Here is a 27401-nt window from a genome sequence, read left to right as displayed (position 1 = left end):
GAGGGTTATGAGACCGAGGGATTGAAAGTCAGCCAAGCTTCAGCAGCTAACTAATTAAATAAATAAAAAGGAAGAAAGAGAAACAGCCATCGGTTGTTGCTCCTTCTGCTTTTCTATAGGAGGGCAGAACATTTCATCAGAAACCACTGTGGGAGAGTCCGTGAAGCATAGTAGTTCCCTCTGTTGAGTTTCCCCCCTGAATAAGTCCTACTCATCCCTTTGTGCCGAGGAAGAATCACTGTCAAGTGGCTCCAGAGTCCAAGGAACTTTGAAGAAGGGCAGGCTGGAGTTCAAATGACTTTCTGCTTACAAGGGAGCATTTTAGTTTACAATACACTTTCTATTTAGGAGGCGGGGTGAACACTATTCAGCAAAAAGAACTTCAAGTCTGCTAACAAGTATGGGGTTAGATTTAAGGCAAGTTTCAAGGAAAAAAATGCTACTTTGCTGGAAAAAAAAGAAAACACAAACACACACACACGTGCACGCACACACACACACACACACACCCATATATACCAAGAGCCACGTAGGTCACAAAAAGCCACATGAAATTTTGATGTGAACAGGAAGATGCTGCCTCACTCTCCTACTTTATAATAAAGAAATGGAAAGAATGAATGTTTTCTCTGAAGTGAACTCTTTTACACCAATATTGGGCCATTTTTATTATTCAAAGCTAATTCTCCCTGAGAGAAGAAAAGGTATACAAATGTAAGGTGCTTTGACTTTGGAGTTCCAACCCAGAAAAGTTCAGAAAGATAGAGAAATGCAAGCACAAAGCGAATGGGACACTGTACTCCGTTCATGGTCACACCTGAGTCTCAAAAAGGCTTCCCTTTGTTGGCAGCTTCTCTTGGATGGCTCTTTGCCCCTGTCTTTGCTGTAGCAAAGGGAGTGACTTATATGACTGAATGAAACATGGGTGCCACTGAGGCACAATCAACTCTTGTTTCCTCTCTCATAGATGAGTATGTCTTTTACTCAATCTAAGAAATTCCTATTTGGTTGATCTTTTCTTTTCTCTCTGTTTTCACTTGTTTTATTTACCTATTGCACTGCCGTATTCATGCATACTGATTGCTTCTACATGCTACCTTCAATTACCACTTGCAATTCCCAGGGGGGGGAAAAAAAAAAAAGCACACTCTCAAATATTCCTCCTAGGAGCCTAAGATACTTAAAGAAATAATGACAAATAATCTCTCTTTGCTGAGTAAATACCCATCAAACATGTCCAACGACATAGCCCTTGAATTGGAGGAAATGGCATTCAACATCTTCACATCCAACTCCGTAAATCTTTGTATGATCACCCCAACTTAGGGTAGTTTTTACTTCTTTAGTAATTTATTGTCAGGATCCCTCTCTTGATACCAATCACATATTACTATACATTTTTGCTTATCTCTTTTTGAATGTGAATTATGTCTTGTCTTTCCAAATCGATTATCAGCTCTTTGCAGGATGTGGCTTGGACGCATTTGTTGCATTATTATTTTCTACTAATTTTAATTTTTCTAGATTCTTCTTTAGTAGTGGGTCTCACATTTCAGCAGTCCAAGAATCACTTGGGATACCGGGTAAACATTTGTAATTAGATGCTTCACAGACCACATCTGGAGAACCCCAGCCCTCCTAGTGTGTCTGCAGCATGCCACTTTGTACTCTCAGGTATACATATTTTGACAGACATTTTAGATTTATAAAAAGAAACCTTAAACTTCAGGAACACCAAATTAGGCCACTATTAAAGAGAGACTGGTTCTAAAAATAGCTTAGGTATCTAGAGATTTCAGATACAGAAATCCTTCTGTGTCTTGAAAATTCGAAACCCTTGTCCTAGTACCTAAGCTCATTATCACTTAAATAACTGGTTCTCAAGTTGCTCTGGGGAGTGGCGACACCTTGATTGTACTTTCTTTGAGTTAAAAACAAAGCCTTTTATGTCTGTCACACATTATGGCCTGTGGCCATTGCACAGACCTTCGTTGAACACCTACTATGTACTGGATATGACACCAGATACTGCTATTTCAGGAACTCAGCCTCCAGGGACTTCACAATCGATTTCAATAGAAAGGCGCTTCTTTAAAATTTGACATGAGTATACTTTTCTGCATATACGCTTAAAATTGATGGAAACACCCAGAGACCATCAAATATGCCCCGTGAGTAAAAATATCAGGGCTGTGCATTTCTGCTGGCACCATTTGTTGAAACAAATAAGTAATGCTTGCTTATTGAATGGAAGATATTTCAGGATTAATGAGTAGATGGAGAGAGAAAAATAATTTGGCTAATGTCCTAAAGCCTTCACTGTTTACTGAAACATCTCTAACCAGAGAATATCTCAAAGCAAGATTGAGAAATCTCACGGATGACAAGACTTCCTATCACCAGGTGCCTCCCTAATGGAAAACTTATCTCCAGATACAGTTGAGACCCAAAGCCAAACAAAATAAAACAAAAGTGCAAAGAGTATGTTTTCTTTTCACATAGTGTTAAACTTTTCAGAGCTGCTGATGAGACAGGCAACCCCTTGCTGCCTCTGAACTAGTTGTTATTTCTCTAGTCTCACCTCCGCTACCCAAAACCTTCCCCCTGAAGTAAGAGGGAGGTGGGTGCTCAATCCCTTGATGCCACTACCTTTGCTCATCTTCCCACTAATCTCTGGACTCTCGATTTCATGCCACAAGCCCAAATCAACAGTGCTAATGCCTCCCATAACCTCTGGATTATTTCCTGCATGTTGATTTTCTGGGGAATGTGTACATTCTGGTGTTGACAGTACAAGGTATATTCCGTGCTCTCTCTTGAACTTAGCAGGTTTTGACAGATTTATGTGAGGACAGATGGCCATTACAGGCTGAAGGCTGACAAGAGGCAGTTCCGAGCATTGTTAACACACTTGCACAAACTCTCAGCAGTGCAGCTCGGTGCAGAATGTAATTCAGACTATAGCTTTTTTATTGCCGCCTATTTTCTTTTGTCAAAAGAGCCTGCTGTGCAGAGCAACAAATGGCTGCTATTACCCAGAATGTAATGGGTGTCAGACAAATCACATAACACAAACAATCAAGAGTATGTAGGTCATATTTCAACAGAGCACAACCTTAGCAATATTTATGATTACTGCATTGAAATGTGCTCCATAATAAACAAGCACCTCTACATCACTCACACTTACGCACTTCTGCACAGCAAATCTGGGAGAAGTGGTACATACTCTACAGTCATCTTTTTAAACAGTCCTTTTATTTAAAAAAAAAAAAAAGGCAGACAAGTTTTGTTTTGTTTTTCATTATCGCTATGAAACGATTTTCTTGGAGGAGTTTTCTTTTGGGTTTGTTTGTTTAATTGAATGACTCTGATAAATGGTGAGTCCCTGGCTCTGTTTCTTGTGCTGTGCTATTCACCAATGACTTTTTTTTTTTTTTTTTTAGTAGTTTATAACATTTTGCAGAATCTACAGCAAAATCTGCAACTTACTTTCAAGTTTGTTTAACAGTGGGATTTTGCATATGTTGCATGCCAATTCAGGTACTTAAGAAACAAACAAACAAAAAAAATCAGGAGATGAGATTCTAAGTTGCTTTAAAACACACCAAAATAGGAAAACGGAGCAAAGAGAGGTGTGTGACTTGTCCTACTCACATATTTCAGGCCTCACGAATTTGGAGTGGGTGTCAAGAGTGCAGAGGGAAAGCTGATATTCACTGAGTACCAACCGTTACCTCTAAAGCAGTTGTTAAAATATTCAGTTGATAAAAGCTGCTCTAGTGTTCTCTCCATCTGCACCTACTTCCCCAGGACTCAATGGAGCTCCACAAGACCCAGCAACAGAAGTGCTCACACTTGGCACAGAAGGTTCTCCAACAGACCCCGCTAGTCCTCTGGCTGGCTTCAGTCCATTTGGAAGTGGCCTGCCTTCAGTACATTTTAAGTATTTCTCCTATCACCCCTGGTTACTGGGGAACAAACTGGCCTTGGAGAAAAGCTTCAGAACATTCCTATGACATATGCCTAATTCTCCAACTCTTGCTCATGGAAGATGAAGATATCATTAATTGACCCCTGTGTAAATTCCCCAGAGGGTTGGGAGAGGGGATGAGTAAGGGGAACCTGGCATTTCAGGTGGCTATTGCCAAACCCCAAAGCTGATGTGGGAGAGAAAATTCCTTTGCTATACTTGGCTTACAAGAAATAGGATAGTACCATTTCCAGAAAAGAAAAATTAGGAACAAAGGAATTGTCATTATAGACACTGGGTCAAAAAGAATGAGATTAAAAATAGAAAAGGAAGAATATGGTTGAAATATGGAAGAAATTTCTGACAGTAAGAGTTGGCAAGCACCGGAATGGGCTGTAAAGAGAATTTGTTGGGTCTCCCTTTCTTAGATTCTTGAAGCACAGGAATAGATTCTGTGACCTGTCAAAATCACCTTCCAGTTCTCTGATGCTATGGTTTTCCTTTTAAAACTACCGACAACTACCAATATTTTACTTTGGTCTACTTTCCCAAGGATACATCACATACACAAGAAGTATATACGCCAAAAGGCTACAGCCGTTTGTCAATATTTATGCTGTTTGTCAATACATTTTTTCCAGCAAAATGAACTTTTAAATGGAGAGTCCAAAAAGGCAATGTAAAATTCAACATAAAAGTGGTAGTTACAGATTGGTTAATGAGTGTTTTGTTGTTGTTTTTATGGTGAGTCTACTAAAGTACACTTGGAATGACTGCTGATTAAAGCCTAGAGAAAAAATGAAGTAAAAAATAAATAACATCAAATCACATGTCCCCTCTGATGAAAATAATGTGGAAAAACATATATCAATGGAGAAAAAAAATTATGAAGTCCTACTTGTTTTAGGGTGATGACATCTGATTATATTTTTTGCTCTTCTCATTTTCTTTATCAGTTATAAAATAGTTCTGCTGTTACAATGTTTACAGTAATAACAAATAAAAACTATATATACATATACATAAAATTTTGGGGTCAGTCACTTTGGTCCCTACCCAAATTCCTTCGTGTCTGTGGTTAAAACCGTCACCTTGTTGAGCTGACATTGCTTTGCCATTCCCATTTCAGAAACAAAAAAGTGTAGCACTCTGAAAATCTCCATATGCAATAGATTTAAATGCCTTCTGCCAAAAGATCATTCTCTTTTCTCTCATCTTGCTTTACTAACAGCTATTTTGAAATCAAATTAGTTTTTACACCTGTAAAAGAGAAGAGTTTTTTTATCAGCCAAAATGAGCTAGTTTAGGACAATCACAAAGAAGTCAGACCAGCTGGCAATACCTAATAAAGCAAACTTCCTATCTCATCCCTCCTGTTTCCCAAAGACACTGCAGATGGGGCAGAGGCATTATTCTGGAGGTCTTAGAATTTTGTTGACTCTTTACATTTCCACTTAAACATTTGGAAAATTTCGCTAAAATTTGTGAGAGTTAAAAAAAAAAGAAGACACCAGAAGGCCTGAGCCAAAGCTTGGGTCACTTCTGCTGCAATCAAACCGATTAAGTCTGTAGACCAAGGATCAACAAACTACCAATATGAATGCTGTTTCTACCCTTGCCACCCACCTGCTGCACCTGTGGCAGACATCATTAATTGATCGTGACATTCCCTGTGAGCACAGACTTGGCCTTAGAACCTTTCTCAACACAATGCTCCTGGCAGACAGTACCAATCAATGACACTTGGCAAGTGCAGTGAAGCCTATTTAACATAACATATGTCAATTACTATCTTTAAAATTCAGACTTCAGGAAAGAGACATAATTTCTCTTCGGGCAGACCTGCTTTGAGCCTAGGGTCTATCATATAGCTTGTATCAACATATAAATCTTTCCTCAACAATGAAATGGGCAGAGAGTAAGGAAGATACTGTATGTAAAGTGCCTGTTTAAGGAGTGCCTAATTGCCAGAAATTGTAGGCATAGAAGTAGCTGTTGCTGAGAGAATCTCAAATCAGTAAGTTTTCTTCCATGATTTGGTAAATTCCATATTTACACCAAAAGCAGTATTTGTTCAATTTGACGTGAAAACAGTGGGAGGTTGGGGAAGCACAGAAAAAGAATAAATAACTTCATATATGAGATTGCCAAAGAGGATACACAGCAAGGGCAATAAAAGGGAAGAGGTGAACACAGTCAAAAGTTGAAAAGATAAGAAGCAAGGTACAATGACCACTGCAAATGATTAATCAGAATTAGTAATTAAATATCTAATATTTATTGAGCACTTATATAATCAGGGGGCACTCATGTTTTATCTCATTTAATCCTCACACTGACCCAATGAGATGTAGGTATTGTGATCATCTTCATATCACGCATAAGAATCCTAGTCTTTCAGAGGTTAAGTAAATGGACCAAGGCCACACACTAGATGGGAGGACATTCAGAATTTAAACTTGGGTTTGTCCAACAACCAAGCCAAGGTTTTGTAAACTTCACCAAGCTATGCCGTCTGCTCTTTAAAATCATGATATACTGCTTTTAACTGAAGCTTTGCTGCTTATAAACTGTTTTACTTCAGATCAAACCACATAAAATTCCATTTTTGTGTGTCAAAAATGATTGCATACTGGCAGTTTTATTTTTCAACCTATATTCTAGTCTTTTGAGTTGACAATTTTATCAGTAGTTATGAATATGACTTTAAAATGGAGGAAACTGAGGTGTAGAAAAGGTCAAGGATGTAGAAAAGAGTCTTAGCAATCAAAAGATCCAGGAGGGAAAGTGTGTGTGCCATCTTGTAGCTCCTTATTGATTTTACAGTCCTTGCCAAATTCATTGTCATTTGAGCATCCCTTTGGTTTCCTGCTTTCTTGCTTCTGCTCCATCAACATCTTCTCTCCATTCTACCCCTGTGCTTCAAAATCTGTGGATTTTGTTGTTGTTGTTTTCCCTGAAGGCTCTCCAAGTCAGGTTAGCCTATGAAGAGCTCAATTTCTTCCACATTCCTTTCCATGGATCACCTCTGTCATTCACTAGGATGATACTATCGCCTAAGTATTTCTGTCAGTCCTTTAACTGTCTTTATCATTTTTAAAAAATATTTTGGTCAATCAATGTATTTAAACTTGAAGCTGTGCTACCGTGTTTTCCCTTTGACAACTCTTTTTCTGCCTTTGTGATTCTTTCTAGGTACAATTAGTGTTTGTCACAATCTTCAAACACTACTAAGTGACCAATTTTGCTGAAGGTTTTTAGAGGAGATGACAATTGTAGACATTACATGTTGCATTGCATTTCAAGCCCACAATATCTCTAGAGAAAAAACAAATCTCCCTCCATCTCCTCTTTACATTATTCTCCAGGAAGGTTCCAAACTTTACCTTCCAGCCTCATTCAGCATCTTTCAAGTCCTCATCTCCCTGCTGTCCAAAGCTCTAAATCCTTTCTCTTACATAATGCAATTGGGCTTTACTTCAGCTTCCCCAATTTATATCTGTACAGCTATTACAATCACACTCAACGAACTAAAAACTGCCTTCTGGGCCTACCTTTGTTAGAAGGTGGTGGAACATATCCAATAAATAATATTTGCTTTCATGCTACTTATCAGTGTGTCTCGGTACCCCAATAGACTAAATAGTTAATGTGCATTGTACTGGTGATTGAAATTATGTAAGATGGTAAAATCTCCTGTAAATGAATGAAATGTGAGTGTGGAAAAATTTTCCTGTAAAAAATAACTCAAAAAAGGTCATTGCTAAAATAAGGGTTATCAAATTAGTTGTGGATGGGTGGAATTGGAAAGTATTGGAAAAATTATAAAAATCTAGAAGAATTCAGACTACCACACCAATGTCTCTAATCTTGACCTTCAAGGAGCAAGCAATACAAAGTGGCTACCATCTATAATATGTATTGTATAATAATATATTAGTGTGGTTTATACAGGAAAGACGAATCGATAGACCCCCAAATAGCAAACATAAGCTCAAGGTAAAGATCTCCATCTTCTACCAAAACTGTAATATTTGAATGTATATTTTTATGTTTTAAGCAAAGGTAAAATAAAACAGTATATGCTTGAATCAACTTTTTAAACAAACCCACCAATTGCTGGTCCTCACTGGTCAGATAAGAAGGCCTCTACCGCATATAATATATATACACACAAAAGCTACTTCTAAACATATATGTAAGTTATGATGTATTTAAGAAATAGTGTTATGTATGTATTTAAGAAATGATGTTAAGTATATGCTTATAAGTAAGGATTTGTGTGTCTAAGTGTGCATGCCTATAAAGATATGTATATATGTACATATGTGTGAGTCTGCACACACATATACTATCTATCTACACCATGAAATTAACTACTCTACTGCTTGACCAAGTCATGCAATCATGCATTAGGCCTTTCATAAGAAGGTAATTTAGCAAACTCAAAGTGTGAAATTAAACATAGCAACAATGACCACGGTGGATGTAGGCACCATAGTTCTGGTTGAAAGCATCTTGTTTAATGTACTGTTCCTTTAATCTTATGGTCAGACCCAAAGAATTTCTTGTTTAAACATCCCACGATTCACTTTTTGGTGGGGTTCAAGTATCTAAACTTAAAGCACTCAGTGCAAGGGCACCATTTACAACCAACTCAGAAGTTTGCCTAAGAGCTCTTCAGTTAGTCTAAGTTTTTAAAGTGCTTCAGTATTTTTTATTATTTTTTTTTAGAAAATAAGCAACTGGAAATATTTACAGATAACTTCTTATCCAATTTTGTATTCTTTGTTAATTTCATTAATCACATAGACAGTACACTCTATTATCTTATTACACACACACCACACACACACATACACACACACACAAACACACAAGTTCCAAGTGAAATATAAGGCTTACCTGCAGTTCCAGAGAGTTCCACACTTAAGGTGCGTTCAATAGTCTTGTTCTCAAATGGGGAACCCTTGGGGTCACTGGAAGATATGGCACATTTATAAAAACAAACTGAAATGGAGTTGCTGTAGCCAAATGTATTAGAACCCCCTTCCCTTTCTGAAAATGGTTACGTTTCTTAATACTTACTTTGGTGACTCTGGGGTCAGAGGAAGAGATAAAGTTGTTGGTTTGGCTAAAGAAAAAAAAAAAAAACTAATTATGTAATATTGAGTGTCTTTTAGATTTCTTTTCTTTCCACAACAGTCAAGTTGGAAAAACAACCAGAAAACTGAAAGACTAAACTAAGGAATTCTCTGAATATTGAATCAAAGTCAGACAAAAGTCCATTATGCTAAAACAGATTCCAAACAGCATTTGCATCAGTAAACTACCATTCGAAAACACATACGAAAACAGAATTTTTCCAAAAATGAACCCTCCCTGTTACAGATACAAAATTTGCATCATACCATCAGAGAGAAATAATATTTTCTGTTTTAATTTGGAATACAGTACACGGTTTGTTTAGATAAGAAGACAGCAGAGGAACTACAAGGCGACAGAATGTTATGAATATTCAGTTGATTTTACTCCTAAAATGTATAATTTTATATCTAGCCCTGATAATAGGTTATTTCTATGAGGCCAAAGCTCATGCAGTAACTATTCCACTCACTGAAAATTAATTGAGAGATGATGGCAAATTGTGGGCATTGACCCAGATGGTTTAGAAGGGGTTCAGATCCGTAAATCTGATACAAAGTAAGATACCATGTTTATCAGTTGAAAGGTGTATAGATTTGCAAAGATACTAACTACCTCTTTTTGTGCTTTCCTGAATCTTACCTCCTACAGGCGGCATTTCCCAATAATGAAGGGTGAAGAATCTTCTCACCCAAAATTTCAATTGCTTCTCCATGGCAATCTTGTATTTTGAACAGAAGGAGGGGCAAATATGATGAGAGGCATACTTAGGCTATACATTCATGTATTACGTATATCTATGCTTATCTATAAGCATATGCTTATGTGTATGTAGGTTTATGTCAATTTTTTTCTCATTAAAATAATTACTTTCAAAAGGTCAAGTGGTAGTTATTTATGTAATGGAAATCGTAGTGTCAAAACCAAAAAGGTGTTTAGAATAGTTTCTTATCTTATGGCTGAAGAAACTGAGACCCAACAATACTAAGTGGTATTTTCAGGGCCATAAAATAGTTACTCACAGAGTTGGCCAAGATTCTGTTTCCTTTCTCCTATTGTCAAAAGAAATTGCATTCAACAGACTTTAAAGTAAATTAATCAGCCCCAGCAATTTTTTGAAATGTGAAAATATTATTCATGTCCAAAATAACGTGAAATTAGATACTTTACTTGGATAAATAGTATTTACATATTTAATTTATAGATTTAGATTTACACAGTTGAATAGTATATCATCTTTCAATGTACATCCAGAAATATGAAGCTCATGATAGCTTCAACAAATTAGATACATTGATTGATTCAGTTTTTCATTTATACAGATAAATGAGCTGATTTTACATTAATTTTTGAGTATGTGTAATATAACAAGTCTTTCAAAAAGAATCCACTTATGAAGAAACTTTACCAAGTTTTATGATACTCAACTAATAATTAGGATAATTCATACAAATTCCATAGAAAATATAACCAGATATTAACCATGTGCTATGTGACATAATCAATGTACATTAAAAATCAGTCACTGAAATTCTGGTTTTCAAGAGGTAGTATAGGCTATTTGAAATGCTCAAAGAAAGACTCTCAGATTCTGATTGTTGGGTACAGGGAAGGCCAAAGTCAATGAAAGGAGAGGAAATGGCAACAGTCATAGTTAATGAGACCAAAAGCAAACAGGAAATGAGAGCCATAGAAAGGGGACAGTCCCCAAACCACATACAGAATCTGATCCCTGAATAAACCCAGACTCTCTAATGCTACCATTAGAGGAGTATTGATTTGATTTATTGAGAGTTTAATTCACCCTGTTCCAGTGACTGGTAGACCAGAGACTAGTAGGATCCTTGAAGTCAGGAATGTGTCTTTTTCATGTAGATTGTGGTATTTGGATGAATGCATGAATAAATGGACAAATAAACGAGACATCAACACACAACCATGGCTAGACGATCATGCTAAGGAAATGAAAAGAACCTGCCTCCAAAATGTTTTATGGAACGCATACACGAAGTTCAGTGAGAAAAAATTACAACACCTTAAGAAAGGTAATTTCAATCGATCCTCCTAGTTATCTCTAATTGTTCACATATTTTCCACATTTTGATTTTAAATAATAATTCAGATAATTTCTGAAGTTGAGCAATGTATTAGTTCTTACTTGTCAGCCATGTTTCATTTCTTTTAGGCCTTTCATAACTAAAGGAGTTTGTCTGTTTGTCAACAGACTTTGGTCTGGGGTGAGTCTTTTGTGCCTTGCCACAGACATATACCATATACAGCCAGTCTCATGTAATGAAAATTTCTTCCAAAGGCCTATTTAACTCTTCATTGTCATGATTTGTAACAGTTTACTAAAAGAAAAATAAAAACAGGAAAAAAAAAAAAAACTTTAAAACATGTGCTGCCAGGTTGGGTCACGTATTACAAGGACTTTAAATTTGGCCCCAGAAAATACATGCATGACCAGGACAGGGTGAGGAGTAGCCCGGTAAATTCATTTGTTCACTCACTAGAGCGAGCTCATCTGCTTCCCCTCACCTGAGGCCTTCATGACCAACGAGGCCTATGGCACCGTGGTTCTGCTCCAGGAAAAACTGTTGTAGTGCTTATGAGGAAGATCCAGCTGGAGCAATGAGAATGTGGTCCATTTCACTAAATATATTTTCCCAAACTGACAGAAAGTGATGGGTAGTGGATTTGAGATATCTACCAGGGAAAGCCTAATGGAAAGTCTATTTAAAATATTAAAGGAAGGCTCCTGAAAATCCTGGGCTAATACCAAGGTAGAGAAGAGGAAAGAAAATTCAAAACACTGGGAAAAAATTCCGTATTGAATCAGTAGCAATAACAGCTTACCTACACGAATTAATCATGGTTCAAAGCAGAGATCACTGCCTACCACTCTGCAGTTAAAAGGAAAAGTTGGGAAAATGAAAGTGAAACAAAAAGAGGTGTATGCTTATAATTGGTATGTTATAATATGTCTACTTCTACCAACAAGGTTAAAGTAGAAGCTGGCATGTTTTAAATCAACTGCCCATTTCAAGGGGTCTTTGGGCTTCTAAGACTACAACATTTTGAGAAGGAGGAGCCTAAAAGACAGAAAATTGTATCTCTGCCAAGACAGGTTTTCCCCAAATCACCAGGATCTGCCTCAGAAACATCAGCCTCCTCTAGCAATATATGGTGATAATAAAAATCAACCCAGATGTTTAGTTTAATCTAGGCACTTTCTTAAATTGAAAGAAAACAATCAGGAATTTTCCAATCTTTATTTACAGAATAAAATCTACGAGCATAGCATGTGGTTGTAGAAGAGTAGGAGAAGGAGAAGAAGGAGTGGAAGAGAAAGAAGAAGAGGAAGGGGAGGAGCAGGAGGTGAAGGAGAAGGAGAAAGAAGGAGAAAGAAGACAGAAGAAAAAGAAGGAAGAAGGAGGAGGAGAAGAGGAAGAGAAGAAGAGGAGGAGGAGGAGAGAAGAAGAAAGAAGAAAAAGAATTAGAAAAGGAATGTACTTAGTAATCAAGAGAGGCTGCATAAACACTATTTACCACTTCTTAAGGTGTATATAACAAATCACTGATGCCTCATTTTTTCCATTACTGGAAGGGAAAAAATAAAAGCTCTATAATGAATTGGTTAGCCAAGCTTGTTCATAACCTCAATTATCTCAGCAATTCAGAGATTCATATAAACCTCATGTGATGTTGCAATTCCTCCCCACCTAGCTAACATTTCAGGAGTCTTTCAGTGCTTGTGAATTAGACTGCCTAGCAGCTGAATAAAATATGTTTAACCTGTGTCCAAAGAAAGGTTTCTTCCCCCGCTCTATAATAAGTGCTGAATTCTCTTTCCACAGAGTGACACCGATGGGATGGAAGCAAGAAGTTGGTGTGTTCTCCGACCTTACATGTGCTTTCTTTGCTTCCAGTGCCCTCACCAACAGCTCGTTTTGGTCCCCAGCCTACCTTGTAAATGTTGAGATTGCGATTGTGTGTGGGACTTCTTTTTGGAGGTGCATTTGTCTCTGCTGCTGTTTCTGTTCTCTGTGGGTTTGGTGTGAGGAGGGTCATCGTTTGTGGTCAGATATTTGAGAAGCTCCGAGCAGGGACGTCTTTGTGGCTTTTGCTGTTGACAAATACTCTTCGCTTTATTGCTCCATGAATTCTCAGTCTTAAAAACAAGGCATAAAGAAAACTAAAATTAGTGAACTGAACCTTATCAGAATGGATATAGGTTTTCTGAAGAGATGGGATTTTTCAATGAAGTGTTCAGTCTAAGTATACTAGATCTATGAGCTGTGAATAATTGTTTGCAGAACAAGGGAAGAAAATTACATTTAAAATTCCTAAATGACATTTATGCAGCTTTTTATTTTATTTCTCCTACATTTCAATGTTCCTACTCAGCAACATGTAACTAAAAGACCCTACAGCGCCTTGACTGTGAATACAAAAAAAAAAAATAAGCTGGTTTAAACCTTAATTTGCCACTGATTGCTGACGCCCAGTACTCACAACTCTCTTAAGTACCCCTTAATGCTCCGTTTTCACTCACAGTGAATGGCAAGACAAACAATGTTTAATACAGCCCGCTAGCCGAATTATGGTATTGCCAGCATTCCATCCAATTAATGGCAGAGATAGATGCTTTGTGGTGATTCCAAAAGCAATCTTCCTCAGGTTAGACAGCTAGCAAAACAGCAATCCTGCATCTTAAAGCCACTCATAGATAATACCAGCTTATCAGCAAATTTTACGGTAGCCCACAATGCTGCAGGTAACAATAAAGTGGGCAAGAACTAACAGACAGTGGCACTTCCATTCTAAACACCCAAAGACAATGCGTAAATGAACTCTGCCTAGTTTAAAGTAGCTAAGCACTGTTTACGGAATCCCATTCATCATGGATTTCACCATTATGAGGCAGCTTCGGGGTCCCAGCTGAATTAATACCTACGAACTTATTTGTTTTACAACTTCAAGCCAAAATCCTTTGGTACTTCCCCCCGTATTAAAAAATTTACATTTGTACCTTAACAATTGCAGGGTTTGTTCTGATCCTGTGATTGTGATTTGCATGGTTCTGGGTACTGAGACCACTGCATTCATTATAACTTAGCTGAGTGTTGGCCGGTGCCAGTAAGAGCTTCTTAAGCTAGAAACATTATCAGGAAAAGGGAAAAGCAAGTAAAGTTATGCATCTTTTAAGCATTGGAATAAGTTATTGAAATTTTAAATGTAATTTATTATAATTATAAAAGTTAATTCTGTCATTTTATTTATGTCACACCTTAGCGCAATAGTGCTACAGGAAATATGATATTTAAAGAGCAGAAAAAAGTTTGACATTATACTACCAACTGTGAAAATATTTCCTTTTTCCTTCCAATTCAATTTCTAGAATTGTATGCATAAGAACAAAAATGCAAATATGCCAATTATTATACAAGTAATAATAGTGACAAATAGAAGGAAAATCTCAAATTTTCCAGCCATAAGGGATTACTGAATAAATTGGACTTGGTGTGATCTACATATTTTTTTTAACAAATAATGCAAAAAACATCTTTCGAAAATAATTTCCAAATCACTACTAGGTGAGAAAAGCTGCCTTGCTGAATGAAGGCATGGGAGTGTAGTGTGGGGGGTGGGGGAGCATAGATACACATTTTCTTTTCAAAAACCCAAATAAGTCAAGTGGCAACAAATGAAAGATTTTATGATGCTTTGAACCATGTTTCATAACCTAGTATATGAAATTACTGATTCAAAGAATGCCTGGAATAAAAGAATGACTATCACTGATTCTAGAAAAGAAAAAAAGGATTTGTAAGTAGAGTCCTGGCCTGTGGATCAGGAGACGTGGGTGCTGACACAGGCAAAGCATTTGCTGTCTCCTGACCTCTGTTTCTTCATTTCACTGGATGACCCTCAAGGACTTCCTTGTCCTGACATACAGTGTGTCTCTGAGTCAGCTGCTCTTCCCAAATGAACAAATTGAATAGATCAAAACAATCTGATGTCAATGGAAAGGAATCAGGGTACTAGGGAGCAAAGCCAATGACACTAACAAATGGAGAAATTGGAGAATAAATAACAATTACTTATGAGATATTCTCTATATCAGAAACCTCAAAATCCAATGGACTCTAAGTATGGCCTCCATGTATTTGCATAGAGTATTTTTAACATTTAAAAACTTAGCGATAGGAGAGTAACAACCTCCAAATGGCATGCGAAACACATTATTAGAGTCTGGAGGATCATGGCATCCCATAATTTACACAGCATGCCCTTATATCAGACTTATAGCAAATGACAAATGGCTACCACAGATGAGAAGGTAAACTGTGTCTTAGAACTAATAAAACTCTGGTCAAGCACTGCATTGAAAGGAAAATTCTCTCTTCATTGCCAACAAATTCAGTCTTCATTGTCTACCATAAATTTAAGTAACTTGGGTGGCAAACATGCTATAGTTTTTCAGTCTTCATAAGAAATACGGATCCAAAGTCTTAAAACATTGCATATTTGTTGATCTACCAATTCTAACTCTACGATTGTATGTATAGGAATAAAAATGCAAATATGTCAATTATTATACAATTTAAAATAGTGAAAAATAGAAGGAAAAAACTAAATATCCACCCATAAAAGATTGCAAAATAAATTATAATATTTCCATACAATAAAACACTATGCAACCATTACAAATTATGCATATATTTAAATTTGAACCAATATGTTCATGATATATCTTAAAAGAATATTGCAATCATTTTTATATGAGAGGTTATTTGAAATCACAGGTGAAATTTTTAGTTTTTTCTTTGTAGTTGTCAACATTTTCTAAGTTTTCATCATGAACATAAATAATACTAAGACAGAAAAATACACATAACAGGAAAAGATAGTAAAGAAAACAATTGCAATAAGATTACATGAAGATGTGTATTATCAACATTTTTAAACAGAGAATCGCACAATTTGCAACTCTGAGTGTGCTTGGGGATTGCTTTGGCATCATTCTAAATGAAAAAATCCAAACCTTATTGTGACTACATCATACCCATGCAGCGGGTAGCCAGAGGCAACTCCAATTCCTGCTAAACAGTAGGAAGGGTTCTTACTAGAGACGGCTCTTCTGCCTCCTGGGGTGGAGGGGTGCCGTCAGGCATGGAGGAAGGACTAGCCTCATTGTCAGTGGTCACGTCTCCATCTGTCAGCGCATCAAATGAGGGCAATCCGTCTTCATCCACAGGGAGACTGTCCAGTGTCTCTGTGAGGACTGCTAGCAAGTTTGCCTCATTCTCTTCATCTATCTTCTGCAGAAACAGAAAAAAACAGAAGATGTGAGTTGACACTGGGAGGCAGGTAGCACTATGCATCAACATGTTTGACCAAATGAGTGAATCATATGTGAAATCTAGAATGCCCATTCCAGAACACAAACTTCGTATCTTTCTCAAACTCCAAATTCATGTTTTGGTCCAAATGACACAATTAATGAATACTTCTACTGTACTAATCTCTGATGGTTGAGCTGCCCAGTTTATCAATTTGTTATGTCAGCGCTAAAACTGCTATATACAATTCTTCTTGGTCATAGAAGTGTTTTCCACTTGCTCATGTTTTCTTTCCCCGACTAAAAGAAAAGATTGCGAGAATCTTGGAGCTTGAGAGAATTTTAACCATCATCAATTTCATTTTCAGATATAGTGTTTGAATCTCCTATACAGCATATCGCTCAAACTGTCTAGACAGCTCTCTATTTGAATGACACCAGAAAGTGGAACTATACTGAGAGCAACTATACACTTTCATGGTTTCAATTATAATCTCATCACTGAACACTCCAAAATCATTTATTTATTTTGCTCCCTGATATCTCTCCCAACTTTAGTCATAAATCTCGAACTGCCTACTGGACACTTCTACTTCGTAATAGCTCCCTCATCCCCAAAACCCAAACTCTACAACTTTCACAACAAAACTGCTATTTCTTTTGACTTCTTTAGTTCGGGTAACAATTCTTCAACTCAAACTCTGGACCTATTTTGACTCTTCTTTCTCTGATCAGTCACTGAATGAAGTCTTACTTTGTAATGTTTACTAAATGCATTTATTTCTTGTGGCCGGGGCACTATTCCAGTGCACTATTATTTCTAATAGGGGCTCCGGCAAATATATCCTACCTTGTTTTTGATGCATTCCCACCAACACACTCTTAGAAAGCTAATCTTCAATCATTCACTTAACAAACATTTTTGAACATCTACTCTGTGCCAGGGACATCTGAAGTATGGGAGACACAAAGAGAAACAAGACAAAAGTCTGCCCCTCCAATAAACACTACTGTGGAAGGGAAGAACCTGTAAACAATTCATTATAAAATATAATATTTATTTCAGTACTCTGTAAAAAATGTTCAAAGACTTCCAAACATGTACCTTCTTAACAAGGCAATGTGTTATATTCTATGCACGTGGACAACCAGTACCATCACTGGGCACATGGCATAGCTAATCAATGATTACTTGCTAAATAATTCATTGATCTGCGTTTATTGCCAACAATATCTTCTGGATCATTTTCTTTTCCTTCTTTTAGCACTTCACATTGTTTGTCCAATCTGACCTGCTTCCAAAGTCTTCTTTTTAAAGTTCTGTACGCTATGACATTAACAATATGAGCTAAATTATCCCACACAGATTTTATTACAAAATGCACCTAAGCTGCTGACATCTAATGAAGCTAGCAGTGCCCACGCTTCCTTTCTCTCTAGCACTGAACTCCAGTTAATTGACCTGACAAAATTACAAGAATCACAGAATAAGACAGCTAATCAGAAAATCAAATTGTATTACTAGAGAAATTAGGCAGGCCTTTATCACGTATATATTCTATTTTCACATAAAAATTGTTTTTCTTCATTCCTGATCAGCCTCCATCCAGGAGTAAAACTAAGGACTTCTTTTGGATTCAAGAAGCCAAGAAGAGCCATTTGTACTCCCCAGGGACTTTCATCGGCATTTTTTAGTTTGCGTAATGCATCCCTCTCACGTCCGGGGATTTGAGACTGTGAGTCAAGTAGTTTGGGTGCAATGTGGTGTGTATGAAGTTTAAAACTTGAATGCAGGCGCAGGGCACGGTGGCTCGTGCCTATAATCCTAGCACTTTGGGAGGCCAAGGCAGGAAGATCACTTGAGGCCAGGAGTTCAAAACCAGCCTGGCCAATGTGGTGAAACCTCATCTCTATTAAAAATATAAAAATTAGCCAGGTGTGGTGGCACATACCTGTAATCCCAGCTACTCGGGAGGCTGAGGCAAGAGAACTGCTTGAACCCAGGAGGCTGAGGTTGCAGTGAGCCAAGATCACGCCACTGCACTCCAGCGTGGGTGACAGAGGGAGACTCTGTCTCAAAAAAACCCAAACCTCTAATTCAGGAGGCAAATCCTAATCAGAAGTGGTAACTGTTACCTTCAAAATGGTGCCACCTACTTCCATAAACTGACCAATAGTTAAAATCCAAATTGCACAAGTCAATAACTAAAACTTATTGAATACCCTCAAGTGCTCAGGGTATTGAATACCCTCAGGCTCTCGGGTAGATTCTTCAATCTACCTTCTTTCAATATGCCTTTGAAAGGACCCTGTATATGTAATTCTAATATTAAATAGACTGAAATAATATTCCTTATTTTCTGCCCAGGATCATAATCTGGTATGCACAGATTTCAGTAACTCCTTTCTTTGATTCCCCCACATACAAAAATTAAATTCAGGTTATTTAACTGTTCTGAGTACAATTATATTTAAATGAAATATATGTATTTTAAAAAATCATCTCAAAGTCATGAGATTTACATTATTATAACTATCTCCACATTATCTAATAATTTTAGAAAATATATCAAATACACACGCACACACAGACACATATACACACTTTCAATAAATTGGACATTTTTCCAAGTATCCCGTTTTAAGGCTTATTTCATTGATGTCCAAAAATAGTTCCAGAAAAAGAGTTAAGAATATTTACCAATAAATGGATAATTTTGTTTACAATGATTTAAATTTTGTGTTTGGCTTTCCAGCAATACTACCAGCCGTTATTTGCTTTCAATCACATAATACAATAGCGCCTTAGCTCTATCCCTAATGTAAACAAACTACAATAATTCCAATCAAGTTAAAATGACAAAGAACACTTAAACCAACCAGTTTTCTCCAATGTCTTTAATAAGTCTGGGAGAATGTATAACAAATACAATGGCAAAAGTATTGGAGCTTGATAATGTCATAATTAATTTATAAGATCTGATTAAACCACCAACTATTTTAATTCCCCTCTCTACTGGAAACACAATGAGAGGGGAGGATTTGTAAGATGGGAGATTAGCATGGCGGCTTGTGCATGCGTGTGTGTGTGTGTGTGTGTGTGCGCGCGCGTTGGAGTATGTGGGTAGTAAGGGCTACTATTCAGCCAGTATCTATCATAGGACTGTAATGATTATTTACAGTCTGTATCCATTACAAATGATTATTCAATACTATTGTTATTATCTCTGTATGTCGGTGACTCAGAGAGGTGCTCCAAGACCATTTATTTAAGTAAATTTGTTAGTGAATTAAGGAAAAAAAGTTATTGTTTCAAATTATCTGTGTTTTCTTTAATCATAGGAAACTGAGAAGAAAACTTGATATTTGCTGATGACACTTTGTGTTTATGTAATGTTAAGTGGATATTGCCCCTCACTGTGGCAATTTCAATTAGTTTAGCATGAGTTTCAACAATCACACACCCCGGAGAAGGCAATGGATGTGACAGAGAGGACTCTGTTAAACAATTAATGTCACTTCCCATTATTGCTTTGGTCCCAATTTACAGAGCAAATAAATCAAAGTCACCGCAGATGAAGCACACTGGCCCACTCACACATGTCTGTTCACAGGTGACAGGGTATAGAAACACATTAGTCACCGCACTGACATTGCCAGATAACCTTTCAAAGACTCAGCTCTGATACTGCTTTCTAGTTGTTTGAAATTACTATTTTACAAAACGATATACTTCTTAGCTCCATCCGAGTTGGGAAAAAAAGAAAAGAAAATGCAGAGTGGGGAGGAAGAAAGAGCAGGTCACCAATTAGATAGTGATCTACAGCTACACAAACTAAGCTCAGCCTTGGAGCTGGCAGCAGAGGCGGAAGGAAAGGGAGAAAACAAGCCAACGGGTATTTCCACAGTGGAGCTCTGTGGCTATCAAACAGCATTTCCCGCGGTGGGTGTCAACCTTGGGTTCTCCTTATGCAATGCAATTCTTCCGACCTAAATAAAGGTCTGTGTGACTGTAACACCTTATTCTCTAAGGGCCCTCTAGGAAGAAAGAAGGCACAGCAACAAAAACTCACTCACGGTGTAAACAATTTCCAGTGACAGATGATACACATGCATTTATATGAAAAACCCAAAATTTAGAATCTGCAACAATTCCTACGTGTTACCATGTCATTAATAAATGATAGTTTAGAAGAGTCAACAAAATGAGAAGGTTTATCTCTGCTCTTTTGGACAGCTGTGTCCCTCTATGACCTGTACTAGTCTGACATAATTTAAAAGCCATAGTTGAAAGAAGATAGGTTCTGTCCCTTCCGGTGGCAGATTTATCGATTAAAATCAATAGATTAAAATTCTGAACCCAGTTTGTAATATTTGGGTCTTCTTCCTTTGCGCACAGTTGGCAAAAGGATCTTCCAACTGGTTATACATGGTGTGGCAGACAGTGCATTCAACTCACCCAACTGCACACAGAGGGTCAATAAATCCACTAAATTAAGGAGGAGAGGAGGGACTCTGAGATGCTAACTGCCACCTGAAGGGAGAAGTGCAGAGTGAATACTGCATGTGGTATCCCAAAGACTTTTAAATGCGAGCTATTATAAAAGGACCATGCCCTGCTTATGTTAGTCATTTTTTCTGCATCTTGTAGGATTGCAATTACACTCTGTGTCCCCAGATTCTCACACTTGCTTGATCTCTGTTTGATAAAAATAGTTTAATAGCCATTTAATCACAGCTTCATTATCTTGGCTCTCTTAATGCGAATTAGGCCAGGAGAATTCTTGCTTCCTCATTATTCAAATCATCAATAAGAAGGAAACAGTGGGGTTTTCTTATCATTCATTAATCAGTTTCAGTATCTTAGGTACTGTGTACTCAGAGATCAATCTGTGTGAGAGGTGACTTAACCTTTCTGAGCCTCTAATTATTTTTCTACACAAAATTTCATGTGATTATTTGCCTAATCCCTATTATGGAATTTTTTTGCACTCATGACTAATAGAAAAAAAAAAAAAAGAGTTGACAAAGGCCTGAGAATTCTTCAAGAAGGTGTTCATAAACATTTCCAGTGTATAGTCCCATCAACTTGATTATCTGTATTTGAATTTTAGTCTTTGAACAGGATCTACTGCAGACATTTAGCACTGGGCCAACTCCCCCCAAATACCCAGCATGCCCCAGGTTTCCTCCTTGCCCCATCCTGCTGACTTGGAAACAGCTAATGAAGACAAAATTAACTCCTACTTTAAGTGAGGCCTAATTAGGAAAGGAAATCTGCTAGAGTAACATCTGGTAATGTATTCCAAAGCCAAATATAAATGACATTCTTGGATTATCCACTACTTTGGATTATTGGTTCCACTAGGCCCCACCAGGAGTTCAAATAACTACATGAGAAAGCAACTTTTATAATAGATTCAGGAGTTCACATAAGAAATACAGTGGGTCAGAGGTGTGTCCCTTTCTTGAATCTCCATACGTAAAACCCTGTACCTCAGTTTCATGCATGAATCAGCAAAAAATATTTGCATAAATGTACACATTTTGGTTCTAATGTATAAAGTTTGATTCAATATTTATAAGAAACTAAAGTCAAAATTTAAAGAAAACTAAGTTTTTTTCCACAATAAAATTTAAAAATAATAATCTAGACTATTGGAATAGGATTTGAGGTTTTTAGCTTTTTTCTTTAACCCGTGCTAATCAGAACAGACACCACTTCACTGCATGTGTCTACTTGAAGTGGTGTGAGCCTTTGCTTATAGGTTGTTAAATATTTTGAATACCCACCTTCAAACAATTGATTTTTTCCCTCTTCTTTATCTTTCTTCTCCAAAATCTCTGCAATCCACTGTGGGTTTTGTTTTTGCTTCTTTTATACCCAAGTGTTGGTACTGACAGTATATCTGCCACTTTCTCACACATCCAACCAAAAATGGGCGGAATCCCACATGTAATGACTGAGAGGTTCCTAGCTCCTACCTCACTTAAAGGAGGAGTCCTTAAAATAACCCAATTACTTTTTGTTTGTCATATGAGATACAGAGCTGAGAATAAGGTATGGGCACCCGAAGGTGGGGAAAAAGAAAGAAATCTCAAGCATATGTGTGCAATAAAAAAATCAAAATAATACCACCTTACATTACATAACACATTATAAAATGCTTTTTGTCCATTAATTTCTTACATATGCCCTGAGAGTTAGCTTATTCTTATTTTATTCCCATGAGAGATAAGCACATTATGTGACAATCTATTTTGCCCTGTTGGATGCCAAATTTGCTGGAATTTGAGGGCTAGTAGAAATAACATAAATTTTAATTTCACTGTCTGAGTAACTCCCCATGGGCATACAGACTACTTGAAATACTATGTATGTAAATGTGTCTGTCCATATCACACCCTCAAGTTTATATCTCAAGTACACATATTTAAAACAGAATCTAATGCACATGTATATCTCAATGCCTTGAGTGCATTCTCTGATATTCAACTGTAGTTGACTATACAAAAATGTATGATCTGTACATACATTGTTCCTCTCAGTTAACCACTCTGAGGAAAGCAACGATCAAAAACCAGGGCTAATTCCTGTAAAAATAAAATAAGAATCAAGCAGAAATAAAATATAAACAAAATTGAAGAATTCACAGACATATTTAGACTCAAGGGAATCCATTTAATTCCAATTAATAACATATTCCTATTTAAGCAGGCATAAAATATATATTCACATCTGTACTTACACTCCATTCTAAATGATTTGCTTATATCACACATTCATGAGTTAATAAACATGTACTGTACATGAGAAATTCAGTATTCTGTAGAGGTTATAAGAGCCAAAAGTATAAACAGAGAAGTTCAACAGAAAATCCTAAAAATTCCTGGTTAATATATGCAAAATGAGCTGAAATTTCAGGGGAAAGGGGAAAAAGGTTCGGCGAGGTTGGGGAGGTCATGCCTATTTCTCACAATGGGAAGAGGAAGGAACTGAGTTGTGCCATCAAACTGGAGACTTAATAGGCCTGAAAAGAGCGAGCAAGGCATTCTATTCGTTCTCAAGTTTAAACTAAAAGAGAAACTGGGCATGTGGGAAGAACTCCAGATTGGAAGTCAGGAGAATTAATCCTAGATCCATTTCCGCCACCAGCTAGCTACATGTCCTCAAGTGAAACAACTCGACACTCCGGCTGCATTGCACGGTCTCGAATGACAATCCCATAGGTTTCTGGTATTAGTCTGTTTCCACGCTGCTGATAAAGACATACCTGAGACTGGGCAATTTACAAGAGAAAGAGGTTTAGTTAGACTCACAGTTCCACATGGGTGGGAGGCCTCACAATCATGGCGGAAGGAAAGGGGAACAAGTCACATCTTACGTGGATGGTGCCAGGCAAAACAAAAAGAGTTTGTGCAGGGAAACTCCTGTTTTAAAAACCGTTAGATCTCGTGAGACCCATTCACTATCACGAGAACAGCACAGGAAAGATCTGCTGTCATAATTCAATCATCTCCCACCAGGTCCCTCCCACAACACATGGGAATTATGGGAGCTACAAGATGAGATTTGGGTGGGGACACAAAGCCAAACCGTATCAGTTCCTAACCGGCTTCCCATTTGCCATCCCACCTCAATATTTCATTCTCAACACAGAAGATTAAGTGATCCTGATGCAACCTAAGTCATGTGTCACCCCTCTTCTGACCAAAGCCTCCATGGCTTCTCATGGCTCTAAGACTAAAAGCTAAATCTTAATAGTGCCTTACTAACCAAGCATCGCCATATAATTTATCATCCAAGCAGAACCTTTCTGAGAGGGAGAGAGGACAGTGCACATAATCAGCTACTCAGGGATGAACCCAGACTACACCAGGCTAACTGGAATGTATGGTGGCCCTATACTCAGCCAGCTTCATCTGACTCTGGCAATGCCTCATTCACCTATCTGAATCCTTCCCAATTAGTCTGATCTCCTCACTAGTTCACAAAAATGCCAAGCATTCTCCTGCCCTTAGGCCTTTGCACTTGCTGTTTTCTCTGCCTAGAAGGTTCTTCTGCCAGATGGCCACATGGATTGTCCCTTTGTCCCCTCATTTACTCAAGTGTCACCTTCTCAGTGCAACATTTCCAACTACTCTGGACACATTCTCCACATTTTCCCTACCTTATTATTCCCTCTGGCATTCATCTCTCTGACTCAACATATGTTTAGAGATTTATCTTCTTCATGAACTATCTAAAAGAGGAGGTCTGTGAGGCCTATTTGATTATTGTTGAGATACTTAGTATATAGGAGATGCTTAACTAAAATGAGTAAGAATGGTAACTAAAGAGTCTAATCTGTCCTGACAATATAAGAATATATGAATTTTCCTTCTTCTTTTGTTGTTATTTTCTCTGTAATCCTCACCTCCTCCTACCCCTGGGCAATTTGTCTTCTTAATAATGTTTAGCTTAGGCTATGATTTAAAATTATCTCACATTCATTTCACATATACCAGCTGATAGGCCAGGCAAGCAAGTGATACATTCTTAGTGGGGAAGAAAGAATATGAACAGCTACAGCTATATAGGGCCTAATTCTGAAATGAACTCCTAGGCAATGAATCTATAGAAGTAAATGTAATGCTCATCTTTTGTAAAAGAGGAAGTTTAAATGGGTCTTAAAAATGCAGAAATTAACCCAACTCTGTTGTCTGGAAGGATATTGGGACACACCATCAAGCCATCAATTTGCAACATCTTGAAAGAGTTGAGATGTTTTCATGAACAGATCATCATGCCAGACAAGCCTACTCTATGACCACCACTCTCAGGAGTGTTGACTCTCCAGTCAAGAGAAAACCATTGATGTAATGTATCTGGACTAGAATGGTGAGCTTCCTCATTCCATACCACATAACACAGTCATCTTCAAGCTGGGAATATATATTAATCTTAGCCAGAAGATTTTTAACTGTGTTTAATAGAACCCTGGACACTAGAATAGCTGGTATAGGATTTATTATAAATTTTAGAGTGTATGATATATTTTGTGTATTTATATACCTTAATGCATAGGCAATAGAAGTCTTTTTTTTTTTTTTTAGAAAACACACTCAAGTGTGTTATTTTCTTATAATAAATACAGAAACACAGTGGAAACCACGACCAAATTAAGCAGCCAAATTGAATATTTTGTATTGTCTTCAGATTTAAAAAAATCTTGAGAACTGAGGGTGAATAGTTTAAAACTTGGAGCCATTTTAAAATACTCATTTCTATGAGGCAGGATTTTCTCAATCCTCTTCAAACAAAACAAAGCACAAAATAATCAGTTGCTATGATTGATAATAAGAAACTGCCATCATCTTAAATCCCAATTTATACTTTTTCTGTGCATTTAAATAATGCCATAGTTCTCTTAAATATTACTTTAGTACATAATAATAACAATAATAAATAGTGCTGATCTTTACTGAGTATTTTCTATGTTCCTGATGTTGACTTAATTTCTTTACATGCATTAACTGAAACACCCATTTAACCCTATTATTATGTGCAAATTCACATGTCTAATGAAAGGAAGAGTTGGATATTAATCCAGATATATCTGATGAAATATCGTTCTCACACCCTTTCTTTATATAGTGGGATTTTATGGAAGGTATTATTAGAAAAATGAGTGGGCATGGGCTATTTTAATTTATCTTCATACTGGGGACTAAGAACTGAGTTAGAATGACATAGCATTTATTGATCATCAGCTAAAATCTAAGGTGGGAGATGCAGTTACATGCCATGAGGCACAGTTGGCCTTCCATGCAGAAAGACGAGGTTGTCTTGCAAATGATTCTCACTATTTATTGCTGGCTGGCCCAGTGTTGGTTCATAGCCCCCCCCCCTTTTTTTTTTTCTTTTCTTCCTACTGGGTGTGATTTGCTCTTCTATTTGAATGTTCTTCCCTCTTTACATCTTTTGTTTCTATCCTATCCCTACCTCAAAGCCTACTTTAAGCATTCTCTTCCATGGGATGTTTTTTTTTTTTTTTAAACAAGTCCAGCTCTACTGGTAGCACCAAGTTTCTAATCCTTTATCAGAAAAACTTAGATCCATAGACAGAAATGCAGATTTCAAAGCCTCATCACAGACCACTAAATCAAAATCTCTAGATATGGGTTTCTGGGCTGCAGCACTGTTGACATATTAACCCAGATAATTCTTTGTTTAGGGGGCTGTCCTGTGGGTTTTAGAATGCTTAACAGCATCCCTGGCCTCTACTCACTAGGTGCCAGTAGCACCCTCCAGTTATGACTACCACAATGTCTCCAGATATGCCAACTGTTTCCTGGAGGCAAATTGCCCTCAGTTGAGAACAACTACCCTGGGAGGCAGAGCCTGGGGTTCTGTAATTTTGATGAGCAACCCAGGTGATTCTGATAATCAGGCACGTTTGGGTAATTTGCTGTTTTGCGGCTACTGAGTAGTGTGTAGATCAAGTTGAAATGTATGATTCTGTGTATGCTAGATTTATTCCCTCTAACACATATGATTCTAGATCTTAGCAGTTATTATTAACATATTTTGATCTATTCTATGTGAATTCTTTTTCCCAATATCTTACATTAATGTGCCCAGTTGTTTTATGGTCTGTCCTTTCCTGTTGATTACAACATACTGGTTATTCACTTCCTGAATTTGTTTTTGATAGTCCTAAGGCAGCACAGTCTTTTTATTGCCAATCATCCTCTTTCTTCAACATCTTCTGACCATCACCATTATCATAAAGTTCATTTCAGTTCTGGAGTCTATTTTATTACACAGACTACATGCGAAGTGATTTTTAAGGATTTTCTTCTATATATTTTTACAGAGGTCTTAAGCACTTCTCAACTTTTTAAGATTTTTAAAAAAATCTCAAAAGAGGTCACAGGGCCTTATAACATTTTTAT

General features: G+C 37.2%; 1 protein-coding gene across 2 annotated transcripts in view; it reads right to left on the bottom strand.

The window, feature by feature from the left end:
* PPARGC1A (PPARG coactivator 1 alpha) overlaps positions 1-27401 on the bottom strand; it is a 478094-nt gene that overhangs the window by 23678 nt on the left and 427015 nt on the right. For both annotated transcript variants that reach the window (XM_038008650.2, XM_008017746.3), the window contains exons 3-7: positions 16249-16443; positions 14151-14273; positions 13085-13289; positions 9062-9107; positions 8879-8952 (exon numbers count right to left, since the gene is read on the bottom strand). In XM_038008650.2, the coding sequence (XP_037864578.1) occupies positions 8879-8952; positions 9062-9107; positions 13085-13289; positions 14151-14273; positions 16249-16443 (643 nt within the window). The remainder of the gene's footprint in view (positions 1-8878; positions 8953-9061; positions 9108-13084; positions 13290-14150; positions 14274-16248; positions 16444-27401) is intronic.

The sequence above is a fragment of the Chlorocebus sabaeus genome, chromosome 27 (genome assembly GCF_047675955.1).
Source record: "Chlorocebus sabaeus isolate Y175 chromosome 27, mChlSab1.0.hap1, whole genome shotgun sequence".
Classification (NCBI taxonomy): Eukaryota; Metazoa; Chordata; class Mammalia; order Primates; family Cercopithecidae; genus Chlorocebus; species Chlorocebus sabaeus.
Note: the sequence above shows the minus strand (reverse complement) of the source record. Positions and strands in the feature narration are given on the sequence as shown.